General features: G+C 44.2%; 1 protein-coding gene across 1 annotated transcript; it reads right to left on the bottom strand.

Annotated features, from left to right (window-relative positions):
- Positions 1–9,206: 9,206 nt before the first annotated feature.
- Positions 9,207–19,821, bottom strand: LOC149280728 (F-box only protein 40-like). Its single transcript, XM_089500135.1, has 3 exons — positions 19,756–19,821; positions 13,036–14,892; positions 9,207–9,401 (listed from the first exon to the last, which is right to left on the bottom strand). The coding sequence occupies exons 1-3, from the start codon at positions 19,819–19,821 to the stop codon at positions 9,207–9,209; spliced, it is 2,118 nt and encodes a 705-aa protein (XP_089356261.1).
- Positions 19,822–19,898: the final 77 nt, after the last annotated feature.

The raw sequence follows: 19,898 nt of genomic DNA, 5'->3' as shown, positions 1-19,898 counted from the left end.
GTGTACGCCGGCCCCATCTGGCCCCTGCGGTGAGGGTAACTCACACCCTGCTGTTTGATTGCAGAGTGAAGAAATCATGGAGCAGAGGCTGCGAAGCGCCGACCCGCCGGGTCACTTCAGGTACGAGCCTTAAACCTAAAACCTGGGACCCGGTGCGAGGAAAGCCGCCGCCGGCAGCGTCCCCGTCCGTTAACTCTTCGTTAAGCTGACATGTGAGGGGGTTCTGAGCGTTATTGGTGCGCGGACAGAGTAAATGAATGCATAAGTAATACGCATAAAAAATCATCAAATACATGTATTGGCAAAATTGATGATGTCATAATTATTATTCAGTGACTATCAGGGGAATCTCTTCTCCCCCGTTGGCGTGGATCCACGCAAAGCATACGGCTTCTGTTAACCAAAATATATATATTTTTCGTATGCCTTGCAACACTTTTTTTTTTTTTTTTTCTTTTTTTTTTTTCTGTAGTCTATTGGTGATTTTATTTAATACCGTATTTGCTTGATTATAAGACAACCCCCCAAAATCTGAATATTAATTTAGGAGAAAAATCCTGAATATAAGATGACCCTATAGGAAAATTTTTTTACCAGTAAATAAATAATCATGTAAACTATTTTTTTGTTTTTAACCCCTTCAATCCCAGGGGTTTTTGGTACCTCAAAGCCCAGAGCAATTTTGCCATTTTTGGGGTATGTCGGTTTAGCGATTATTCTCCTTTCCTGTGAATAGTGTACCCATGTAAACTATATATTGTTTTTTCAAGGAGAGATAGAGCTTTCGTTTGATACCATAGTTGGATGATTAGCTGAAAATTTAGAATGAGAAATTTAGTAAAAACTAGCGAAGATTAGAAAAATAAACTAATTTTTTTTTACATTTTCCCCTCTGAATCCTCACAAAATTAGGTAAAGTGATGGAAAATCCCCTCCAAGTTTATCAATTCAGGTGTCCTGATTTCAGAAATACCTAATTTATATAGATTTTCCAGACTTTCCCAGCACCAGGGAGCATACTATTAGGTGTACAATTTTGTATAATTTTTATGCCTATGGCTTAACGGGTTTGGGGGTTGTGAACGGGGGCAGGAGGGTTATACTGGCTAGATGTTATGCTAGGGCAATGGGATGTAAGGTTTTTTTTAAGAATTTTTTATTATCTTTTTTTATATATTTATTTTAAATTTTTTTTTATTTTAATTTTTTTTATTTTTTATATTTTTTTTAAACAGTAATGGTTAGAGGTCCTCCTAGGGACCTCCTGAACATACCAGTGATGTCACAGTGACATCACAGCTCATATTATAATTTTTTTTAGTATTTATATTATTTTAATGATTTTTTTAATATTTTTAAATGGACTAACGTTTTTTTTTTTTCTGCTTTTCTGTTTCAGGACGGGAAGGGGAGTGAGAGAGATGGTTTCTCACTCCCCTCCCCGCGATCCCCCTGCACCGATCACACTGTGATCTCTATGCAGGTCCTCACAGACCTGCATAGAGATCGTAGCGTCTCTGTGCCTCATCGGAGGGCAGGATATCCCCGCAGGGGATATCCTGTCCTCCGATGACCTTCCGGGTTACGTCAGCAGTGACGTAACCCGGAAGGGAATGCCCGATCGCGCGTTTGCAACTGCGCGATCGGGCAGTTTACCGGTAACAGCTTACCGGCTTTCATGCCGGAAGCTGTTGCGGGAGATCGGACAGCAGAAAGCCGGCAAAGCCGGCTTCTGCTGTCAGTGGGGAGTCCAGGCTGTCAAACGACAGCCTGGTCTCCCGTGCAGCGGCAGGGATGTGTCCCTGACGCTGCACGAAGGGCTGGACGTACCGGGACGTCCATAGGGGTTTCTTTGTGGGCGTTTTTTGGACGTCCCGGTACGTCTATAGGGGATTGAAGGGGTTAATTTCCTTTTATTTACCAACCTGCCCCCAGTTATGCTAATCAGCCCCAGGCATGCCTTATACCCTCCTATTTGCCACCCTGCCCCATGATATGCTTTTTAACCCCCTATATGCCACTCTGGCATATAGGGGGTTAAAAAGCATATCATGGGACAGAGTGGCATATAGGGGGACACTTACCCACCCAGACACTTACTTACCTACCTACCTACCCACCAAGACACTTACCTACCCAGACACCTACCCACCCACCCAGACACTTACCTACCCGGGAGCAGGAAGGTACGTGCGTATGCAACCTCGGCTGCTGCCGGCACTTTCGCCAGCGCTCGGTGATAGCCTCAGCTGCTGCCGGCGTTTATCATACAGGAGGATGCAGGTCCCCTGCAGCGCTGCGGGGGATCTGGATCTTAGTCTAATAGTCAGAGCATTTGCTCTGGGAAAAAAAACCTCGTCTTATAATCTAGCAAATACGGTATATTTATTAATGAAAAAAACACAGACTTGCTATTTTATATCTGTCCAGCTCACAAAGTAACCGTAAGGAAGTGGAACGTGCGTCCTGACGTCCCATGATGCATTGTGCCTGCTTGATCTTTACATCTTGCTGGTGTTTTGGCCATTAATTCATTAATTAATAATAATAATGAATATTTTGGCCTGTGTTAATAATGCGGTTATCCAGTAATTCTTAAGCCAGCGTCTGGCTGAGGGTTGTGGGAACCTGCTTGCTGGTTGTCACTGGCATGTATCGTCTCCCAGAGGGCCCCAAATGGCCCCCAGGAGCCGGATGTGGTGTTTTGGTGCCGAGTGAGTTTCCTGATCAGTGTGGCTTTAGACCAAGCGGCTCTCCTGCTTCTAGCGCCCTCGTGGGGGTTACACTAATGCCCTCCACTGGGGTGAAATAATTCTGTGTCTGACTGCTAGAGAATTGTACTTTTTTTTTTTTTTTTGTTTTTTTTGTTTTGTAGGCAAAATCATTTACAGCTCAGAAAACTCTATGGAAGGAAGTGTAAGAAAAGTGGCCCCCCCCAGGAGATCCTTCCCATCCAGGAGTGTCTGCAGCTTCTCCAGGAGGTACGGAGGCGCTCTGCGTAAAGTTCTAGACCCCTATCAGCCAGCACCCTGGGACTACAAGTCCCATGCTGCCTAGCACCTCTGGACTTCATGGCTAAGACTTGTGGGATTAGTTGGCCTCACTTTAAGGTTTAGGTTAGACGCTACAAAGTAGGCATAGACTGTAAGCTCTTTGGGGCAGGGACTGCCTTTCCCAGTATATAGTAGCTGTACCCAGTGGCGTGCTCTGGCCGAGGGCGTCAGTTTCGGGGGGGGGGGGCAGCCCTTCTGCTGTATAAATGAGGGGCAGATCGCTGGGAGATCGGCTACTCCATTGGCTGGCGGGGGACATCGGGGATCCCTTGGAACCGGCTCGTGTACTTTATGCAGTTCTGTGCCCAGCTGGCGTGGCTGCCGTGGCGGACCTTCTCCTCGCATGCAGTGTGCTGGTTATGATGTCATACCCTGACACTCCGCGTATATGATGGTCGGTGCCCAGGGTAAGGACAGCCAAGCTACCCCACCATACCCCAATAAAATGTCTCTAGACCGCTGCGCTTGTTCCTCGCTGGTGTCAAGCTGCAGTATTTCTGCATCCAGCTTCTGTTTCTTCCCCGCAGTGTCTGTTGGAATACAGCTTCCCTGCGAATGATCGTAGAACCTGCGCAGCCCCCCCAGCAGACCTCCGCTCCATCCACTCCGTCATCTGCCTTCTTTTGTGTTCTCAACAAGCGTCCAACGCCAAAGCCTTCGCGGAGGAGATTCGCCGCGCCTGCAGACGTTACGGGTGAGTTTTTTACGGCCGGATTTACTTAGTGCCTACCGGCTCCGTAGAGTAGAACGGGTCGAGGAGGCTAATACAGTGAGGGTATTAAACATGCGGCTCCTGAATCTAAGACGAGACCGACGACTGATTAAGGTTTGAGTCGTTGCAGCAGGAGAGACGGGCGACCTAATAATAAATCCTTGGTTTATTGTATGTATGTGGTAGATATAGAGACGTATTATATTTATTGACATTCTCTGCAGATGCTCCTCCGTACAGCACTCGCTTCTCCTGGTGGAATTCGTCCGCTCCAAGCCGTTGTTGGGGTCCGTGATGGCGTTACTGGCAGATATTTTAAAGGTCTGTGGACGGGGGGCGTTATGCATAGCGGGGGTCCCTGTAGTTATGGCATCGCTGCGTTTGCTTCGTTAATCTCTTTGCTGTGTTTAGATGTTTGACGGCCCGTGTTTGGGTCACGGGGATTGTGCGCCCGGAAGAGGAGTGACCCTCGGCAAGAGCGACCCGAACGTGACTATGCTTGGTGAGTCGGAGATGTGTAAGGAGACAGGCTACAGGGCGACATGTGAACATACGTGTAACCCCGGCGGATCATCTGGTTCAGTGATCCATGAACTGTGCATTGTTTGTTTGAGCGCCCCCTGCTTGGGTTTTGGGCCGTTCCATGTATCGCGAGGGATGTTTAGGAAATACAGAGTCCCGCTGCAGAGAGTTTATCCGGCTTTTCTGCCCCACAGAATCTCTCTACTCGCTGACCCCCGAGTCTGGGCTGGAAGGAGATTTACAAAGTGATTGTGACCAAGAGCAGGTCAGTGACGGTTCCAGGGGGGCGCGTCTGTCTGTCTGTCTGCCGGGGTGATAATAGTGTTTTTTTTATATAGCGCCATCGTATTCTGTAGCGTTTGTTTTAAACACGACTCCCAATGTATAGGTCAAATGAAAAGGTCTTGTGTTCCTGCCGTAAAGGGTGTGAAATAACCGCTGTAACGGTCTCTTTAATATCTTTTCCACCCCGAAATTTATTTCGATTCTGGTTCTGTGCTGATTCTCTCGCTTTTCGAGAAGGCTCGTAATGCAAATGTTACGGCTTCCACTTTTTATTTTTCCTCCCCATCTCCTCCTGTCTCACTGACTTTTCTATTTAAAGGTAAATTTAGTCTCTATCAAAAGACTAAAAAATTCCGTTAAGACCGATCTGAAGAGGCACAAGATTTACTTACGAGGCTTTGAATGTCGCTTGAGAGGCCTCGAGCGCCGAGCGGAAACCGTCTCCAGAGACCTGGAGAAAGCCAGTAAGTGCCGCGGGTATTTATTTATTCAGCGGTAAGGGTGGCATGAAGGACCAAAAGAAGAAAAGTGGGGGGTTTTATTTTTATATTTTTTACGATTGGCGTGAATAGTAAATAAAGTCTGTTCCTGCAAAGACTATCAGTGTCGTCAGTCCGGTTGAGTGATTAAGACTGAGCCATTCTATTGTCCCCCACAGGCAGTATGATAAGGAGTCGGGGGGTTTAGTAGATCGGGGGTCAGATAACAGAGCGAGAATCATTCAAACGGCTGATATGCAGCTGCCTGAAAATATTACCGTATTGGCTCGAATATAGGCCGCACTTTTTCCCCCCACTTTAAGTCTTTAAAGTGGGGGTGCGGCCTATATTCGGGGTCTAACATGCAGTCCCGGGCGCCGGGCAGGCAGCGGGGTTAGGATACAGATCCCCCGCAGCAGTGCAGGGGACCCACATCCTACTCCCCGATACGCTCAGACAGCCTCCCCTGCCAGCACTTCCCACGGGGGGGGGGTGCCGGCACGGGAGGTTGTCTAACCGCACGATGCGTTTTACCTCTGGCCCCCCGCCTGACTTACCGGAGCAGACTCCCGGGTGTCTTGCGGGGCCGGCGGGGGACATCTACGCAATACGCACATCCGGCACCGGAAGTTGTATTGCGTAGATGTCCCCCGCCGGCCTCGCAAGACACCCGGGAGTCAGCTCCGGTAAGTCGGGGGGCAGAGGAGGACAGTGGCAGCATATCTCGGGGGGGGGGGGGACAGTGGCAGCATATCTCGGGGGGGGGGCAGAGTGGCAGCATGTTTTTTTGGTGCTTTTTTAAAGAAAAAAACTTTTTCTTTAAAAAAGCACCAAACTTTTAGGGGGCGGCCTATATCCGAGCCAATACGGTATATTATGGGGCAAAAACTACAACCGGGGTAAAAATAAAACTGAGTCGGACTTGATCCACGCTAGCGACGGAGGCTTCGGATTTTGGGAAGGATCTCCACCTTTGCCTCTTCTCTCCTGTTTCAGACCTGGCTCTGGAAGCTCTTAAGCAGGGTGGCTGTTCTGGAAAGGACCTGGCGGACCCGGCACCGTGGAGTCCTAGCGGCTCCGGCCACGAGGCTTTCCACGGACTCAACTCCTGGCTGGCTGCGGGCGACCTTGAAGATCTGCAGAGAAGCCTCGTACGGTGCGACCGGCTCCTGGATCCAAACGTGGGTTTAACCGGTAACTCCTGATCTACCTGGAGCTCGGCGGCAATAACCCCGGCGGGACGGACCGTGGGCTGCTCATAGGAAACACTTTAACTTTATTTTATCACCGGATATAATATATATCGCCCTGAAACTTTAATGGGTGATATCTATCAATGGTGTTTCCTGGCTTTAGGTGGACGGTCCAGGGGGGCCACAATCCAAAGGGCCAATCACAAAGCGTTCTGATCTCTGCGTTGTCTCCTCTTACGCTGAGGGGAGTTTAATATATACGTGTATATAATATATATATAAATATTATTATATAGTGTGTGTGAAATCTGTTCTCCCGCAGCGTGACTCCCCCATAACAAAACCTCGCCAGCAAGACGGCGGACCAGGAAAGGACCCTCCATCCACGAGAACGGGGAGCGTCGCGCAGGCTGGGGTGTTCCGGTGCCGGGCTCAGATTGATGTAAGTATGAGATGCCCTAAAAACCCTCTGCATGCAGGAGTATTTTGAATGCGTTTGGTTTTTTTTCCCTTTTCCTATCTAGTGTGGGTTGTTTTTGTTTAAATTCCCTTACTGTGTTGGCCGCTACCACTTCTGCTGGAAGGTTGTTCCGTTTTGAGAAGATTTGCATTTCTTAGCGGTTTTTAAACGTTTGTTTGTTTGTTGTTCCAAGGGTCTCATGGAAATGGTGAATCGGCAAATTAATCAGATGGAAATTGAGATTATTTCACGCAGCAGAACAATGACGCGGATGAGGCGAGTCCGGAGAAGTGAGAGGAATAATACGGTGATGATTGTCTGACCCGGTGAGTCCAGCACAGACTGATTGTTCTACAGACGGAGTAAACGCCGTGGGGGGGTGGGGGGTGGGCGGAGTTGGCCATTTGATATATTTTCCTCCCCACTGCTGATATTTCAGGGGACTTGTCCCCCACGTCCACCATCTAGTTAGACACAGGGGCATTTCACAGCAATAACACAATACCTACCAGGTTTTGTATGCTTCGTGCAGTGCAGGTACTGCTGGAAGGAAGTTCCACTTATCTACCACCCTCTAAGTGAAACAGCCTCCCAGCAGAAGTGGTAGAGGGTAATACAGTGAGGGTATTAAACATGCATGGGATAGACATCCGGCTCCTGAATCTAAGACGAGACCAACGACTGATTAAGGTTTGAGTCTTTAGAGCAGGAGAAACGGGGGCCGGATAGGGCCGATCTGCTGGCAAATTCTGTTTCTGTTACCCCAGGTCCCGTCTTCACGCACAGAAATCGGCTTCTCCTGGATCTCAGAACATGGAGGCACTTCCACCAAAGTGCTTAAAGACCTCCTTTACCGGGAGCGGCTGCTGTTATTTCGCCCCTGGCGCCTCCTGGACGAGCCGGTCCGGCCCACTGGGGGTGCAGGCGACTTCTGCAGCGGGACTTTGTGAGGCTCTGTGGGGCCCGGATGTGACTTTTAGACACCTGGAAAGGGGATTCCGGTGCGACAGATCTGTGCGTCGGCCGCCGTATTTATATCGTCATTAAATATTCTCTTTTGCACATGGTGTCCGGTTTTGATGTTGGGAATGTCGGGGTGTCTCGCGGGGTAACGGCTGAGAGTGCTGGGTGAGAGCGGACGGCAGGAATCAGTCTTTCGGTCTGTGCTGGGTAATCCTGCCCTCCGGTGATCTCAACCCAGGGCTTTGCAGTGTGGAGAGGGGCAGAACGTTCTGCTAATACCCCAGCTGGGCAGAAAGGGTTTAAATCGTCTGCGTCGGCTTTATTCTAACGGGGAAAGCTTAGGAGAGATCAGGAGATGCTGCGGCCGAGACTCCCAGAACTGCCTTGAAAGATGAGCGGGACGAAGGGCTGCTGAGACCAGGGGGTCCCTGAGTCCAACTGCCCTGAGACAGACCCTGCGCGCCCCACACTCTCCGCATTAGAATGGGGTATAACTGGGGTACAAAGGCCACAAATGGACCAGAAGCGTATATGGCCAAATGTAACCGGGGTCCGCTCAGCCCCGAGGCTTTCTCCCACCCCGCTCCTTAGTAGTTAAAGCCCCAGCACCTGATCAATAATCAGAACACTTCGTTGGACCAAAAAGCAAAACCCTTTTATTGTCATAATTTTATGTTTTTGTTTTTTTTTGTGCTCCGGGTAAGAATGCTTTGCTGTCAGTAATACCAACGCTGAGACACAAAGTACCCAGAACTGGTTACCAAAGCCAAGCCGGGTCTCCGGATCAACATCGCCAACATAAACAGGACAGGCTGAGTTTGCAACGCACGGACCGGAAGCTGTTCGTATTAATATCTTATATTTATAAAGCCTCAAATTACTATAAATAAACTTGTTTCCGCAGCGCTAGGCTTTGTCCTGGGCGTTAACGATTTATTACCAGGACCGGCGTCCTTGCTGTTGGACAAGGAGGGGGAAACAGAAAAAGCACAACCTGTCCGAAAGGGCCGACTTTCATAGTCTAACTAGGAGCCTCTGCCTGTATCTTCGTGTCGAATGCCCCGAGAATGATGTCCCCGCTGCCCCCGTCCCCCGAGAACAAACGCCGTGAAACAGTTACGGTAAACGTGGAATACAACCTACAGATCTGTCTATAAATCACTGCTACCTATCGCATTCTATCGATTTGAGAGTCGTTTGCCCCAGACTCTCAGGGTAAATAGTGTAAGTTACTGGGTGTCACGCAGTCTGACTCCTTTAATATTCTCCTTGGATTTAATGATATCGGCGCATATTTCACAGCCGGAACCCCTGCTTGAACACAGGTGACTTCATTCAGAATACCTTTTACCTCCTGACAAGCCATGGATTGCAGTAGGACGTTATTAGCGAGTCGCTGCAATTGGATCTTTGGAATAATAATTTAAAAGCCTAACACTGGAAGCATCCTAAAGACTTCAAAAGTCCCTCGGCGTTTACCCTGTTCTACCCGTATCCATAATTATTATTTCTTTAACCCTTTCATGCCATGTTTTTCGGTCATAGCTTCTTTCGGAGGGAGAGCAAAGTTTCCTTGTTCTCCTTCTGCGTCTCGAATACGCTGGGAAGCTGGAATTTCTGTTTTTTAACTTCCTTGGCGTTGAACGGACAAACCTTAAGGTGTTCGGACATAGAGGGGATGTCATGGAACTGCCAGCGATGAACGGGGGAGAATAAGCTGCTGAAATTCCACACCTGGAAATCAAACCAAAATATGGTCAATTCAAACAATTTTCTACCCCAAGTGACCAAATACAATCCGGGGATTATACCGGTATATCACTAACTATCCATTATACATCACTAACTATCCATCATATATCACTAACTATCCATTATACATCACTAACTAGCCATCATATATCACTAACTATCCATTATATATCACTAACTATCCATTATACATCACTAACTATCCATTATACATCACTAACTATCCATCATATATCACTAACTATCCATTATACATCACTAACTAGCCATCATATATCACTAACTATCCATTATATATCACTAACTATCCATTATACATCACTAACTATCCATCATATATCACTAACTATCCATCATACATCACTAACCATCCATTATACATCACTAACTATCCATCATATATCACTAACTATCCATTATACATCACTAACTATCCATTATACATCACTAACTAGCCATCATATATCACTAACTATCCATTATATATCACTAACTATCCATTATACATCACTAACTAGCCATCATATATCACTAACTATCCATTATACATCACTAACTATCCATTATACATCACTAACTAGCCATCATATATCACTAACTATCCATTATACATCACTAACTATCCATTATACATCACTAACTATCCATCATATATCACTAACTATCCATTATACATCACTAACTATCCATTATATATCACTAACTATCCATTATACATCACTAACTATCCATTATATATCACTAACTATCCATTATACATCACTAACTATCCATTATATATCACTAACTATCCATTATACATCACTAACTATCCATCATATATCACTAACTATCCATCATATATCACTAACTATCCATCACATATCACTAACTATCCATTATACATTACTAACTATCCATCACATATCACTAACTATCCATCACATATCACTAACTATCCATCATATATCACTAACTATCCATCATATATCACTAACTATCCATTATACATCACTAACTATCCATCATATATCACTAACTATCCATTATACATCACTAACTATCCATCATATATCACTAACTATCCATTATACATCACTAACTATCCATTATACATCACTAACGATCCATCATATATCACTAACTATCCATTATACATCACTAACTATCCATTATACATCACTAACGATCCATCATATATCACTAACTATCCATTATACATCACTAACTATCCATTATACATCACTAACGATCCATCATATATCACTAACTAGCCATTATATATCACTAACTATCCATTATACATCACTAACTATCCATTATATATCACTAACTAGCCATCATATATCACTAACTATCCATTATACATCACTAACGATCCATCATATATCACTAACTATCCATTATATATCACTAACTAGCCATCATATATCACTAACTATCCATTATACATCACTAACTATCCATCATATATCACTAACTATCCATTATACATCACTAACTATCCATCATATATCACTAACTATCCATTATACATTACTAACTATCCATCACATATCACTAACTATCCATCATATATCACTAACTAGCCATCATATATCACTAACTATCCATTATATATCACTAACTATCCATCATATATCACTAACTATCCATTATACATCACTAACTATCCATCATATATCACTAACTATCCATCATATATCACTAACTATCCATTATACATCACTAACTATCCATCATATATCACTAACTATCCATCATATATCACTAACTATCCATTATACATCACTAACTATCCATTATATATCACTAACTATCCATTATACATCACTAACTATCCATTATATATCACTAACTATCCATTATACATCACTAACTATTCATCATATATCACTAACTATCCATCATATATCACTAACTATCCATTATACATCACTAACTATCCATCATATATCACTAACTATCCATCATATATCACTAACTATCCATTATACATCACTAACTATTCATCATATATCACTAACTATCCATTATACATCACTAACTATCCATTATACATCACTAACTATCCATCATATATCACTAACTATCCATTATACATCACTAACTATCCATCATATATCACTAACTATCCATCATATATCACTAACTATCCATTATACATCACTAACTATTCATCATATATCACTAACTATCCATTATACATCACTAACTATCCATTATATATCACTAACTATCCATTATACATCACTAACTATCCATTATATATCACTAACTATCCATTATATATCACTAACTATCCATTATACATCACTAACTATCCATCATATATCACTAACTATCCATTATACATCACTAACTATCCATCATATATCACTAACTATCCATTATACATCACTAACTATCCATCATATATCACTAACTATCCATTATACATCACTAACTATCCATTATACATCACTAACTATCCATTATATATCACTAACTATCCATTATACATCACTAACTATTCATCATATATCACTAACTATCCATCATATATCACTAACTATCCATTATACATCACTAACTATCCATTATATATCACTAACTATCCATTATATATTATATATTACTAACTCAGACTTTCTCCGCTTTTGTGGACTTAAAGGTTCCAGGAATTAGTTATTTAAACTTATTATTCAAACCATCCCCCAAAAAACTCTTTTTTGGTAAATGTATTTTTTTGTTCCTTGAAATACCCCCCTGATCCCCCACTTAAGCCTAAAAGGGAAGTATATAGAAAAACTGTTTCCTTTACCGTCTGATTTTGCTCCAAATGACCTAAAATACCATTTATTTCACAAATTTCATTATGAATTGCTATTTTTTTTTAAATTTAGTTGAAAATCACCCCTTAATAGTAAATTGAATGCAAGAAAAATTACAAATTACATTTACATAAAGCACACAACTTTCCGTTGATTTAAATTAAATATATCCGACCCTTTCAGGCTTGAATAAAATAAAGAAGGCGTTATATCTACTGGAATGCGTTTAATGTCAAGACTGGGTCAGCGAATGACTTGGCTTGCCTTGGTCTACAAGGTCGGTGAGGGTCTCGCTTGTATTAGATGACTTTGATGCCCCCCCCAAAAAAAGTTCTTAAATCGTAGGGGAGAGGTTTCCTTTAATGAAGGGCATCGGGTAAGTAAGGGGTTTTTTCCTAATTTGATAATAAAGTGACTTTATGTCCTATGTAGGAGGATCCAGTCAGGGAGGCAGAGATAAACCTTGGAGACCCCCAAACCATTGGTAACGATAAACATGAAATGGAATGAGGGCAATCTGGATGAGATCTGGATCGAGATGAGGTGTGGATTGCATTGATTGGCAGCGTTTGAGTTCCCACCAGATCTGAATTGATTGACTTGGGAAAAGGGAGGTCTTCCTATGGAGGCCATTGGAGGTCTAGGCTGCCCAACTAAGGCCGTCCGTATTCCTTACGAACATTCGAAATGTCTTCAAAAGCCTGGGGTTCATAGACACGTAGAACTGGACAACTCTCCCGTACTCTACAATAAACATGGCTGGTACACGGTGATGAGAATGGACGGAGAATGGGAATGTTCCCCCGTTTAAGTCACCCACTCACCTTTCTCCTAGCTCTCCACGATGTCCCACCATGCGAATAGGTCTTCTTTTCCCAGTATAAATGAACCATCCCTCTCTCCTGTAGTAACGTGGCACAGACCTCTCTCAACAAGACAGATACTTGGGAGAGCTGATACAGACTGAAACTGTCCAGGAATCCCGCAATGTGTTGAAGGACCTCCAGTGGAAGAGTTGTCAAGGAGTCCTTGCTCTTCCCCCGATGACTTCTCGAAAGGTTTGGCCTCACGCCTTCATATAACGAACTGGCCACTTGTGGCTTCAAGGCAAAGGTCTTAAGGTCTTTGCTGTAGATAACTTGAGACTTTTGCATTTCGGGTTGGAACCTGTTTTGTACAAAAGTGCAACCCAAGTAAGCAAGTGGGCAACGTTGTTGGAACCAGCCATCGAGGCACGACTGGATGTCCGCGTGGGCATTCTTAAAATGCAATGGAAACTCATCCCGTCGGAAGAAAAGGTTGCAGGAGAATGTGAAGCTGGAGTTGTTCTTGTTGTGTCTTCTGGTTACACACTCGCTCTCTATGTCCAGGTGAAGTCCTAACGTTCCTTCACCAAGAACATCGGCTAAAACCGTCTTGTTTGAGAAGGCATCCATGCCAAAATCATAAGTCTGTGTCCCAACGTCAATAAGGAGCCCATCGAGAGCCTTGGTCTCAGAGATGCTATGTCCCCTCAGCTCGTTCTCCAGGGCACCAAGCAAGGTGGTGTAGACCGTATCTGACAGAGGCAAGTCTTTCTGATCTACTGCTAGGTCAGAGGTATCTACTAATTTCTGGGCCTTCTCTACTTTACTGCGGTCATCCCCGAGCTTGGCTCTTCTACCGCAGTAGCTCACCGGCACTTTGAAGGTGTGCACCGTCTTCACCACCTGCGCCTCCAACTTGCCGTAAACAAAGTCCTTCTCTCTGGGCGTGCAGGCTGCCATCTGGCCGAATCGGATCAGCATGCTGCCATGATGGACCAGGTACATATTGTAGCTTCCGCAATCCACTTCCGATTTCAGCCTTTCCAACACTCCCTCCTGCCACGGAGCAAAACCAGTTTTCTCTAAATCTAGAACACTCTGCTTTTGGTCTTGCGACTTATTTTTCACGTCGTCGGGGGTCGGCTCTTTGCTCGCGTTTTCGTTTTTTGGATCGTTTTGACCAGTGTTGGACTCCAAATACGCGGCTGTTGACTTTTCCTTACTAAACATGCGTTCCCAGTCGGAGAATTTGGATGTGTCCACGTCGGCTTTGCTTCTTGCCAAAGCCTCGCGTTCGTATTGACTGAGCCCATCTTTTTCACTCACTATACCGTGTGTGTCGTTCAGATCCGTTCCCCCCACAGCGCCAACTTCTTCCATGTCTTCATCAGCTTGTCGAAGGCTTATGGTATTTTTGGGGTCTTCTGAAAGCTCTGGGAAAAGTTCCGCCATTTTGAGCGATCCGAAGAGGGCGCTCTGATCCCTGAGGGCGAGGGCCACGTCTAGACTCTCCTCTTCCTTCCTGTCCTTCATCAGGTTTTCAAAAAGCTTCCCTTCCCTGTCGATAACCGGCCAGCGATTCCAGTCCATGGAGCAGCAGACCACGCTAGCCGGGCAGACCTTCAGGTGCTTTGCCAGCTTGAAGCGACACATAGAGAAGGGGCATCCGAAAACCGAGTTGAGGCAGGGAACCCACTCGAGGGGGCACAATAGACGGTGCTCTTCCTCTTTGCACATGTGGAAGATGGCGTCGCAGTGCAACCGGCACGTAGTCATCGGGCAGGAGATGCCGGTGTTGACAGGCGCTTGGCAGCGTTTGTTGAAGCATTTCTCGCAGTGTCTGTGCTCTCCTGCCGGGGGTCTCTGCGTCCGTCCCTGAATAAAATATTATGAAAAAAATAATAAAATAATAAAAATATATATATATATTTTTTTTTAACCAAAACAAAGAAAATATTGCATTTATGTTTAAGCTGGTGATATAACCGGCAACTGTCACCATCACTGCTTTTTGCATCACTAAATTTGTGTATGTAAAAATAGCTGCCAACTGTCCTGAGGTTCCAGGGATATCCAGATGGAGGAGGAGGCTGGACTTTGTCACAGAAGATATATTAAAACAAATATGGTGAGCCCGTGGCCCAAAGTACGTCCCATGTTATGTATTTGGATATGAAGTCTACTCTTTACCCCTGCGTGTGAAAGTAGAGTCGCGTGTTGCGCCGTTTAGATGATGACCATTCATGGCTTAAATGTTGGAAGTTTTATAAAAAAAAAATCTGGTCTCACCATGACCGTGATGGCGGGTTATCCCCGAGACGACGTTCCAGAGACAGGGAAACGGCCGGGGGGATTACTTTGCCTGGTCAGGGATAAAGAGTAAAAAACATTTTAGAATTTTTTGATAGTCTTGGCACAAATAAACTTTTCTATTAGAGCTAAAAATATAAGAAAGAGGGGTAGAGAAGGAAAGAGGGATGGAGAGTCAGAGAGATTGAAAGGGAACGGAGGAGAGAAGAATACAGAGGGAGAGAGGGAAAGGAAGAGAGAATGATGGAGGGGAAGAGAGGGAAAGGAGGAGAGAAGAATAGTAAGGGAGAGAGAGAGAGAGAAAGGAGGAGAGAATGATAGAGGGGAAGAGAGGGACAGAAGGAGAGAAGAATAGAAGAGAGAAGAATAGAGGAGGAAAGAGAGAAAGGAGGAGAAAAGGATAGAGAGGGAAATGTATCTACAAAGGGGATATCACAAAAAGATCTCAAGGTTCTATTATAGACATTAGATTCTTCTCTCCTTCTTCTCTCCTTCTTCTCTCCTTCTTTCCCCTCTATCATTTTCTTACATGACCAAATTCCTAAATATAAGGCGGTGGGTCGGCCACTTACAGATCTCTGGTCAGACCTCACCTAGAGTAGTGGGCAGGGGAGGGCTGGCAGCCTAAGGCCTGGGGGGCAAGTCAAGTCAAGTGGCCCATTGTGCCACCGAATCAGCCCATCTTTTCCTGATTTTCTAACGCATATCGATTATAAAAATACTAATATGATTTAAATGTGGGTTAACAAAAGTAAATTTAATAGCAACAAAGGATGGTAAAAAAAACGCAAAACCTAACGTCCCCCTGATGCTCAGCCAGGTAAATGCCCCCCATGATACTGGCTGAGGATTATGGGACGTATAGCACACAGCAGCAGGGAAAGTGTTTTTAAGGCTAATATGAGTGTCCTACCAGGATCAAGTGGGCCCATAAACTCCCAAATATGAATTCCCTGGAAAAGCTGATTGGGGACAGAGCTGACACTGGGGAGCTGAATGGGGACAGTAATGACATGGGGGGCTGAAAGGGGACAGAGGTGACACTGGGAGGGGCTGATTGGGGACAGAGGTGACACTGGGAGGGGCTGATTGGGGACAGAGGTGACACTGGGAGGGGCTGAATGGGGACAGTAATGACATGGGGGGCTGAAAGGGTACAGAGGTGACACTGGGAGGGGTTAATTGGGGACAGAGGTGACACTACCTTTTTTTTTTTTTTTTACCGAATACAAAAGAATAATATATAATTTGTACAAAGATTGGTTTAATAACCTTCTTCCACTTCTTCCACTTCTTCGTCTAGGCCTCCGTCTCCTCGTAGCTGCAGACTGCCGTTTCTACTTTGTGTCACTAACATCCGGTGCTCCAGCACTCTGACCGCGAGGGGGCGGAGCTTTCACTCCTGACGATGCTCCCATCATCACTAGGCGGCCAATCTAATCTAAACGGCCGATGCGTGCTGCTGATGCCGCCGGCCTGAGCTTCTTTAATACTTTTTTTTTAAAATTTATTATGGCAAGCTAATCCGGCTTGCCATATTAAATAAAAAAAAAAATTAAAGCACGCATCGGCCGTTTAAATTGGATTGGCCGCCTAGTGATGATGGGAGCAGCGTGAGGGGTGAAAGCTCCGTGCGAGGGGGCGGAGCTTTCAACCCTCACGCTGGCATTGCTCCCATCACTAGGCGGCCATCGCACACGGCCACTGGGTGCTGATGCTGCCGGCCGGCGCTGCTTTAATACCTTTTTTTTCAAGGATCGGCTTGCCGCTTGCCATAGTAAGTAACTAAAGTAAGTAAAAAAAAAAAGTATTATAGTAGCAGCGGCCGGCGGCATCAGCACCCAGCGGCCGTTTAGATTAGATTTCGGGCGGCCTGGGGGGCAATTGCCCCCCTGCCCCCCGGCCCAGCCCGCCCCTGGTAGTGGGTACAGTTCTGAGGAACCCATCTGCAGAAGGATATTGACATTCTGGAGACAGTTTGAAGGAGGCGACTAAAATTGGGAATGTTTCAATATGTCCGACTTGGGGGAGAGAAGAGAGATGAGGGAGACACTTACATACATAAAAGGGTTAATAAAGGACGGGAGGGAATTTATTCCAAAGGAGGATAAAAATTACAGCAAGAGACCGGAATCAAACACTAGAGTCAGAGACTGAGATGGAACGGAAGGAAGTTTTACTTTACTGAGAGGGTAGTAGATATGTGGAACAGCCTCCAAGCAGAGGTGGTAGAGGGTAATACAGTGAGGGTATTAAACATGCATGGGATAGACATACGGCTCCTGAATCTAAGACGAGACCAACGACTGATTAAGGTTTGAGACTTTACAGCAGGAGAAACGGGCGACCAGACGGGGGCCGGATGGGGCCGATCTGCCGCTGCGTTCTGCGTTCTTATTGGCTGGATATTATCTGCTCCGTTTAACCTCCAGGTCTCTCCAAACCTCACAAGGTCGCAGTCGGTTTCTGGGATCACCTTTCATCTCTGAAGGGCGCAGACAGAGGCAGAAAGTAACGACAAACAGCGATCAGAATAGCGGATCCTCCGCGTTTATTTTAGCCGGGGCTTTTATTTTTACTCTGCAGGTCACATGATCGCCTTGCATTTAGTGTGAATTCAACAAAAAAAAACCATACAGATAATTTATTTCGTCTTTTTGCCCAATTTCCCATTTTCACGCTCAGTATCGCACAGATCCAGTACTTGGGTATGAGCGATAGCGCATGTATGGATCAAAATAGTGCGCTGTCACTTTAATTCAAGTTCGTTTTATTCAAGTTTCTAATTGGACAGAATTTTTTTACTTTTACTAACGAGTTTTGTATAGATCAAACAAATTGTTAGTAAAAATAAGAACATTCCGCCCAGTTAGTGCTTTGCGTGTTTTTTCTCCTCACGCTTTCTCCAATAGCAGACAAACGGACAACTTTTTTTCCCTGAAATTCTATATAATTCGATATTTTTATATTAAAGGCTGATATTTAACAAAAGATGGAGATTGACGGATGACGGGAAATTTATGGAACTTAAACTATTTAAAGCAAAATACCCGGGTAACCTTTAACCCTTAGGGCATTCCAGCAGATACTTCTAGGAACAAATAGTAACCGGTGATTGACAGCTCAGTCTGAAATATTGGAGCAAGAGACCGGAATCTAAACCTAACGGGTCAGAGACTGAGATGGAATGGAAGGTAAAGTTTTACTTTACTGAAAGGGCGGTAGATAAGTGGAACAGCCTCCCAGCAGAGGTGGTAGAGGGTAACACAGTGAGGGGATTAAACATGCATGGGACAGACATACGGCTCCTGAATCTAAGACAAGACTGATTAAGGTTTGAGAGAAACGGGGGGGGGCGGGGGTTCTGGGTTTCTGTGATTTAAGATTTAAATAGTATAAAGTGTATTATTTTAGCGATTGTGTCTGTTTTACCGCATTCAAAAAAAAAAAAAAAATAGAAAAAAAAACATACAAATTTTAATTTATCAGAATTTGAATACGGTTATTATTCCAAATCCTCAAAATCCAAAGGGAGTAAAATAAGACAACTTTTATTAAAAATAATTAACTGGCAAAATAGGGATGATTACTATTTAAACACAAAAAATACCCATAAGGCCTTAAAAACTCCATTTAAATGCCCCGGAATTCTTTATCCTATTTTAATTTGTCTGTGAAAAAGGACGAAAAGTATCAATCCAAAATTACATTTTAATGTCAAATAATTGCAGAAATTAACCCTTTTCATTAATCCATTAATGCCAGTTCATACTTTAAGCTATAAAAAATAAATTAGCCCTTAATTATTATAATTGAGCAGTAAAGGAATTATCGCTGATTAATTACATTCAAATAGGGTTCATATAAACGTGAAAATAAGATTTATGTACATTTTAAATATAAATGTATTCTTCCATTATATATTACATCGTGATACATTGTATCATTGATATGATATAAAAATTGCTTTTTTAGGGTAAATCAATGTTTATTGAGATTTTCAAAATTTTCTAAATATGTGGGATACAGAAAAGAAAGGGTTGGGGAGCAAACAAACCGTGACATCCAAGTTGGTACACATCAGAACAATGGCATCCCGACAATCCACCCCCCGACAATTACCCGCCTAGCGACAAAAAAAATAAATAAAAAAATTGCTTTTTTTGTTAATAATAATGTTACATAAATAACATCTGGGGGAAAAAAGTAAACGTATCATTTTTCCTGTACGTTTTTGAATTTTCAATTTTCAATTTATTTGAATTTTTATATTTTATTTCAAATCCCCTGGAAAAAACCCCATAGTATCTGGAGTACCTGGAGAAAATACTGCTCTTTTTTGTTTGTGCGGATCGGTAACGTGACGCCCCCCCCCCGGTAACCCCCTTTTTGTTGCGGCATAAAGCACTCTCGGGGTTACGATATTACCTTAAATCCCGTAAACCGTAACTTCATCCCTGAATTGCGAGTCCTGGTCTGCGGCCCGTGAGCCATGCGATACCTCGGAGGGTCTAGGACACGAGAGGGGAATCACGCGGCGTGTTTGCGGGGTTAAAAATAACTCTCTGGGC

The sequence above is a fragment of the Sceloporus occidentalis genome, unplaced genomic scaffold (genome assembly GCF_023333645.1).
Source record: "Sceloporus occidentalis isolate IW3139 unplaced genomic scaffold, rSceOcc1.0.p SCAF_148, whole genome shotgun sequence".
Lineage (NCBI taxonomy): Eukaryota > Metazoa > Chordata > Lepidosauria > Squamata > Phrynosomatidae > Sceloporus > Sceloporus occidentalis.
The sequence above is the reverse complement of the archived record's forward strand: the minus strand, read 5'-3'. Positions and strand labels throughout refer to the sequence as shown.